The sequence below is a fragment of the Gavialis gangeticus genome, unplaced genomic scaffold, assembly GCF_001723915.1.
Source record: "Gavialis gangeticus isolate Ggan-Ray unplaced genomic scaffold, GavGan_comp1, whole genome shotgun sequence".
NCBI lineage: Eukaryota > Metazoa > Chordata > Crocodylia > Gavialidae > Gavialis > Gavialis gangeticus.
The window spans coordinates 23,233,412-23,241,027 of record NW_017728997.1 but is presented as its reverse complement, the minus strand read 5'-3'; the positions used below and the strand labels follow the sequence as shown (position 1 = coordinate 23,241,027).

The following is a 7,616-nucleotide window of genomic DNA, read 5'->3' as shown; positions in this document are numbered from 1 at the left end:
CAACCAGGCTATCCGACCCTCTGTCCTGCATCCCCACCCCCAATACCTCACTTCCTTAGAAACGGTCACTTCATAATACGGAGGGTAAGTCTCTACTTCCAATTACAGCCACGTATTTCCAGATTTCGTAGATACCAACTTGGTTTCACGGTGGATTATCAAGTTGTTTTAGGTTACTTTTGAGACATTTATGGCTATTATGAATTCTACACATTGACAACGAAGGTTTTACAAGCAGATATATAATATGTTGCCATAAAGAGATTTTAAAACTCCAGTATTTTCTCTCTCTTCTGTACAATGTGACATATAGAGTGCATGACAGTGCAGAGTCATTTTTTTCCATTTAATTACTACTTGATTGCAGGAACTACCATAACTCACCTGTAGTTTTCCTATTCCTCCTACATACCACCAACCCAAGCTCACACTGATAAAGCCTTGCTGTCAAACCCAACACCACCCAGTTCCCTAAGCATTCTGTAATTCTCGATTTTAGTAAGCAAATTAAATCAGGCCTAAATGATGCCATTAGTTTGCTTGCTCTGAAGCAAAGAAGGAAAAAAGTACAGCACCACATGGATGGGGTGATTGCAAAGGTGGAATGACAGTGAACAAAACACACGTGCACACGTCCATCTAAAGGGGTTTTCTTCAGGTCTTAGAGTTTTGCAGCTTTCAATTTTTAAGCTAAATTTTCTAGAGGTGCACTGATACATTGGTCCAATATCGGATTGACACTGATATAAAGAAAATTGATCATATCAGAAATCAGCCTGATGTGGGTGATAGTTTGGCCAATAAATGCCAGTGCATGTACACGGCATGCCACAGCACAACACATAGGCAGTGAGGACCACAGCCCGTCAGCTTGGAGAGCTGCGTGCAGCTGGAAAGTCTGGTGTGATGGAAGGGGAGGGGGGAGGGAAGGGGTGTGAGGAGGCAGATCAAGACCCCCACGATGAGGGAGGAGCTGGGCTAGGGCTGGGCCAAGTGCTGCCCAGCTGGGGTGAGGCAGGCATGGGATGGAGCCATGGCTCGTCCAGGGGGCATGGTGGGGGCAGCTCCTGCTGCTGCGCACTGCTTGTCTGGGAGCCACTGGTCCAGTGCTCGCCCACTCGTCCAGCGGCTTCCACTGCTGCTCCCACCACTTGTCCGGAGGGCATGGGGGGTGTGCCCCCGATCTGTGTGGGGTGGGGCAGGCCAGGCCAGGAAGAACTCCGCGCAGCCCTGGCCCCAACCCACCATGCCCCATGCAGATCTGGGGGCACACGCCCTCCTGGACAAGTGGCGGGAGCAGCGGTGGGAGCTGCTGGACAAGCAGGCGAGCACTGGACCAGTGGCTCCCAGACAAGCAGCGCGCAGTGGCAGGAGACACTCCCCGCCCCCCAGATGAGCCATGACTCCATCCCACCCCTCTCCAGCTGGGCAGCACTTGCCTCAGCCCCTGACCCACTCCTCCCTCACCGCAAGGGCCTTGATCTGCCCCCCAACACCCTTTCCCTCCCCTTTCACCACACCAGACTTACCAGCTGCATGCAGCTCTCCAAGCTGCTGAGCTGGTATCTGAAATTGGATCACTATTGGCCGATATGCCTCCTTAAAAATTGGCTAGCAGTATCAGCCCCAAAAATCTCTATCGGTGCACCCCTAAAATTTTCCCATGTTTCCTTTACTCAGGCCAAGAGTTAGATTCTTTGGAAGTTTGAGTAAAAACATTAAAGAATTATTTCTAAGTTCAAAAAAGCTGTGTTAGGGTGGGTATGGGGGGTTGGGGATTGTTTTCAGCTTTCTGTCAAGTATTTCAAAAAGCTATCACCAATTTTCCATGCCTTACACAAGACATCTTAAAGGAACCAGATTTCTGAGAAAGGGCTGAGCACCTAGCTCTGAAAGTCAGGCTCTTTGAGGGGGCCCCGAGCTGAGCACCCCAAAAAGAAGGCACCCATTACTGCTGCTCAGTATTGAAAATCTTAGACCTAGTGCTACACAGATTTCAGGCTGAAACAAATTCAGCTGATGTCACCTTCAGTTGGGGGATGCATTTCTTGGCAAGCTGATGAAAACTGTTTTGTCAATCAAGTGCTTTGCATGTTACATGTTCATTGGCCACAGGTTTGTGCAAGTACCTAAGTGGGCATCTGTTGTTTAAACCCTCAATAATATGTGGAAAATAGTTTCCTGGGGTGCAAACAAATCTGCCTATTTTTAAAGAATACATAACAAATCAAGGTGGAGCTTGATTAGCCTGCCTGGCTGCTGACAGATGTGAAAAAACACAAAACAAAACAGTGATTTACCAGAAGAGGAAGCATGTTGGTTCAACCTGGCTCCCCAGCATCTGTATGGATCATGCATTTCAGCGGGGTTTTTTGGTACTTTTATCTAAAGCCAGTTCAATCAGCTATTAGATAAAAGGGCCAAAAAGCCCTGCTGAACCATGCGACCTATACTAGTGTTGAGCAAGCCGTGTCAAACTAACATAATGCCTCTTCTGGGCATCGAGTTCAGTGTGGGGGTGCGCAAAGCTTAAAGTACTGGGTTTTTGTTTTTTCATATCTGTAAGCAGCTCCTGAAGAGCAGACTCAAGAGTGAGTGCTAGCTGACATGCAGACTGGGATCCTGAAATGCATTGCCTCTGGAGCTGTCCCATAGCCTTACCGCTGCAGAAAGACATCATAGTAATCTCTCTTCATGCACTTGGCCGTGATCTGCTTGTACTCCTTCAAGAGCCGGCGGATCGCATCACTCAAAGCCCCATACAAGCAACGCTCACCATCAAAAGTGTTAGCTTCACATTTTGCACCTGCAAAATAGTGACAAATGTAAATACCATAAGACACAGGTAACACTGCACAGTACCCAAAAGAGTGGCTCCCCAACTAGATAATAGGAAGTAACTACAGCTGATGGCAATTGGCATTCAGCCACTAAAATAAACTTCCCTACCCACATATGCACTGAGTGTGACCTCCCACAACTCAAGCCTTCATGAAGTTAATTAAACCAGATCCTCCCATATCAAGAAGTTCTGAGCCGCAGCCCTGGCAGGTCTCCCAAAGAGTCAAGGAGGAAGAAACACACTATATGAATGGTGCAATTAGTCACAAGGCCAGGTTTTTGCTTATACAGAAAGCAAGCGGTGCTTCTTTAAAGAGCTGCAAAAGTTTTGCTTAAAAAAGAAAGTTTATAGGGAACCAATAAGATTCCAAAATAGACAATAAAAAGCAAGTGGTTGCTCCAGCGTACAGAAGCACATCACTGGCTGAAATACATCCAAGGGTTTAGATGCTCTAGTCTCTCTGCCAGAATAAGGGGTGCAAACAGCCCCTTGCAAAATACTGGAGCTGAGAACTGAAGACAGTCACTTTGACAGAGAAACCAGACACTGACAGGGCATTCTTGGCTGTTTTCAATAAAACATTTGTTGTTCATCCTCAAGCCCTGCCTATGGAGCATGACTCCACCAAAACAAGAGAAAAGCACAAGGAAGCAGGAAATCAAGCTCTACTTAAGTGATTCACTAAGATGCAGCTCTGACTATCCATTTTAGCACTGAATCCTAGCAAATTGCTATAACTAATGTTAGCCATCACTGCAGCCTTGGGCTCATGTATGCCATGGAGTGACCAAAGAAAGAAGCTCTCCTTCTAGAGGCAAGTAGTTTAGATAGGGGGACACTGTCAGTAGGTCCAGTGCAACTATGGAGTTCCACAGCAGTCTAAGTTTTGCAATCAGAGGTTTGATCATGGGTATAGACCGACAAAACAGTTATATCAGTTTTATGTTTTACTGCAGATCATACTAAACTGATGCAACTATTCTGTCTGTCCATTCTTATACCAGCTGTGAGCATAGCTAAGCTGCCATTATTTTAAGCATATTCAGTTCAGGTTTAGTTACATCGGCATAGAAGCAGATAGACAAAACAGTCGCACTGGTCCCACTGACGTGCATTCCAAAGAAGCAAGGCTCCCCACCCCCTTTGAAATGGTGTACCATCCATCTATAGCCAAGAGCATCACCTGTCATCTGTTGAGACCGGTTAAGAGACAGAGACTTTGTAAGCAGCTACAGAGGAGTGTGAGCCAAGAACTGTAAAAGGGATGAACACACAAAAAGTGCAGGATAAGCCCATCTCCTTTTCTTACCATTGGCTAGAAGATAACGTACAAGCTCCTCATGCCCGCAGAGACAAGCATAGTATCTGTTAATGAGAGAAGGAAAGTCAGAACCAAAATAAGCAGTGAGATCTTCGTTGCTTTAAGAGTGTAACCTGGTCCCTCAAGAGGCTTTTTTATCCTTCCACAGAGACTGCAACACTGTATAGGCATGTCCCTCCAGTGGTAGGGGGCTGGAAATGGCTCCTTTTGGGACAGTTATAGCAACGTAGACACCACACACTTACAAGAGACTGAGCAGGTTCTGTTCCTCATGCTTCTGGGCCCTGCTGAGGGTGCACTGCAGCATCCTACCCCTTATTCAGCAGCTCAGTTCATCATTTTATACTAGTTTATTTTGGGTACAACTAAGCATTTCTATCCCTCTTTCCAGACCTTTCTCCTACAGACATACTGCCTTCACTGCACACCAAGAGTTCTCTAACCTCCATCTCACAAAGCAGAGATGTACGGTAAGCCCACATCCCAAATTCTGATTTAGGATGGATTTAAATTTTCCTATTTGCTTCTTTCCACAATAAAGTCCATAATACTTCCATAGCAACTCTTTATTTAAGCATCCCAAGTTGCTCCACAAATATTCTTTAGGCCTTATAACAATCCCCTACCTTTCCACTGCAGGAAGAAAAAGCTAAATATTACAAATAGGTACAACTGGCTCATATGGAAAAGTCCTTATACAAGATCATCCAACTCGTGTCTGCTTCCTATTCAGACCTGAAGGGTGCTTTATAACCAAAAAACGTATTCAACACCTCTTCCAACTACACAGTTGGTCCAATAAGAGATCGCAAAAAAGCCCTTGCCTCTCATAAGAAAGGGACATTTTATAGGGATTTTCAATTACCCCCAAAAAGGCTGTCTGGGAGTGAGTCTTGTTCAAAATACACTGAAAATCTTGAGAACATTTTTGGGATGAGCCTCACAGCTCACATCACCTTTTGGGATGAGCCTCACAGCTCACATCACCCTTCTCAGAGAGACACAGGATTCCTTGTCTCCTGTTCCACGCCACTGAGCTGTACACTATACCCCTCCTGGAGGTGGGGGCAGCCTTCCCAGCACCTGCCTTGGGATTCTTCTGGCACTCTCCTAAATGTTATTTTACTGCTAGTTCAGTGGCTAGATAAGAGGGCACCTAGTACACAGAAAGTCCACCTGGGATAAGAAAGGTATTCAAACTCAAACCAGACAGCGTCCCAGAGGTTTCCTGCACATTCTCTCCCAACTTCCCCTCTACCTGAACAGCACTCAAGGCCATGACACTCACAGAGGTGTACTGTCCCATTTATCCCGGACATTTATTTCCACGTCTCTCTGTTCAAGAAGGTATCTGGAAGAGAAGAAAAACATGAAGTTATAACTTCATTCTTGCCTCCCATTAGGTCACATTTTCCATTCTACAAGATGCAACTTTGGGCTTATTTAGAAGCCATTGCAATTGCACTACAGGACCTTTAACTTCTAGTTGGGCATCCGGCAGAGATGGCTGGAAAGGACAGCAGCTCTCGCAGGGTGGTCTGCCTCCGCAGCGTTGCTGGCTCTTACTCAAGGTTCTGTTGGTGGACTTGAACCCACTGAATGGCGGGGGGCCAAGACTGCTAACCAAGCTAGACGGTTTACATGGGCGTCTCCAAATTCTGCCACACCCACTGGAGCCCAGCACTTATCTGTAAGCAACTGACTGCCCATGGCTAAAACAGAATTCCTTCCTTCTCCTGCCCACTTCCAGCTTCCCTATCATGAGTGACAGAGGGTTATAAGTGTGTTATCACAGAGGGTTATAGCTGAAGCCTCTTTCCCCTTTGCCTCACACATCCAGGCTGCAGCAAATCCTGCCGCTTCTTCCTCACCAAGAACCAGCCTTTTCTTTCCACTCAGCAGACAAGTTTGTTATTCAAGCTCCTGTTACAGCCTGCTGCAACATCCATAGCCCCCTTCCATCTGCACAACAACGTTCAAGACATTTTCTGTGTCCATTACTCTGATCATGTTACTCTCCCTCTGTCTGCTACTGAATTACTTTAAGCTTCTTGTAAGGACCATCAGTACTTTGCAGAAACCTGCTCCTCTGCCTCCATCTCAAGCTTCACATTGTTTCCTTGTTCCCCCTGCTATACTGGCATTCCTAGCCTTGTCCACACCTGCTTACGTGACTCCCTCCAGCAGGGTACAGCCTTCACAAGCTCATTTGCAGGCAGTGGAGCCTCTCAAAACCCCTGTTACTACTTGCAGTAACACGAGCTCACTTCTACTTGACTTTCCTATTCTTGTTCTCCTAACCTCCATTTATTAGACTGGACACAGCAAATTCTTGGAGCACAGGCCACTGTGTCAGGTACCTGGAGAGGACCTACTGCACAGGAGATGCTACTGTAACCTAGTAAGTCAAACATGAAACAAAACTGGATTGTTAATCACTGAGTATAACAAACTGTGCAACAATCCTGGGGATTATCATAATTGATTTAATCACTGCAATAAGTAAGCAAGGCAGAGACACTAGGCCTGGTAACAGTGGTTCCCTCACCCTCTAAGACAGTGATTCTCAACAAGGGGTCCACAGCACCCTGGGGTGCCTTGAGATCCTTTCAAGGGTACTGGAGGGTACCAGGCAGTCAGCACTGTTAGATGTGCAAACGTGATGCACAAGATCACCCAGAGATTTCAAATAGAAATCCATAGTGTTAAAAATATTCTGCCCTGTTCTGGTCTTTGAGTTCTCTGCAGCAGAAAAAACTGCTCTGTTATATTTCCACAGACGAAAACCATGTCGAAACTAAGAGTCTGTATTTTCCAAGGGAGGCTTTGAGTCCAAAAAAGGTTGAGAATCACTGCTCTAAACAGAACACCCCTCTTGCTCTTAAACTGCGCCTGGCTCTGACACAAATGTGCCTGCTCCTAGTTTTGCCTCAGGCTGAAAAGTAGCATGAGCCAACACATTTGCTAGCACAGAGTGCCATACCGAGCTTGCATTACTGCAGGTTTAACTGAGTCTCACACAGAGGAAAAGGGATTCACTTTCAGGAAGTAACTGACTTTAATACTGCAAGGTGCAGAAAACACTCTTCAATAGGAAGCGCTGGAAGGGAGAAGAATGGAAGTTCTGCTCATGTATCAACGAGCAGGCTTTGTGAATTGCAGCACCGTTCTGCTCATGGGATTGACTTGCACATTACATATATTATGGTAACACTTGGAAGCCATGACAGAGGCCAAGGCTCCTTTGTGCTAGGCACTGTACAGATCTAGCAGAAAGAGTTCATGCCCTGGAGGAGACCTTACAGTCCAAACAAAAAAGACAAAGGGTGGAAAGGGAAATCAAAGCCCAAAGAGATGAAGTGACTGGTCTAAGGTCACTCAGTAGGTCAGTGTCAGAATGAGGGAGAGAAGTTTGGTCTCCCGGCCAAGCCCCACTGGCCTCTGCTGCCTCAT

At 46.3% G+C, this 7,616-nt stretch overlaps 1 protein-coding gene across 1 annotated transcript in view; it reads right to left on the bottom strand.

Annotated features, from left to right (window-relative positions):
• The window catches only part of ABTB1 (ankyrin repeat and BTB domain containing 1), a 37,322-nt gene extending 31,060 nt beyond the window's left edge, over nucleotides 1-6,262 (bottom strand). Inside the window, exons 1-4 of the mRNA XM_019504601.1 lie at nucleotides 6,234-6,262; nucleotides 5,452-5,514; nucleotides 4,152-4,207; nucleotides 2,662-2,806 (exon numbers count right to left, since the gene is read on the bottom strand). Coding sequence (XP_019360146.1) covers nucleotides 2,662-2,806; nucleotides 4,152-4,207; nucleotides 5,452-5,514; nucleotides 6,234-6,262 — 293 coding nt within the window. The remainder of the gene's footprint in view (nucleotides 1-2,661; nucleotides 2,807-4,151; nucleotides 4,208-5,451; nucleotides 5,515-6,233) is intronic.
• Between the last annotated feature and the right edge of the window lie 1,354 nt (nucleotides 6,263-7,616).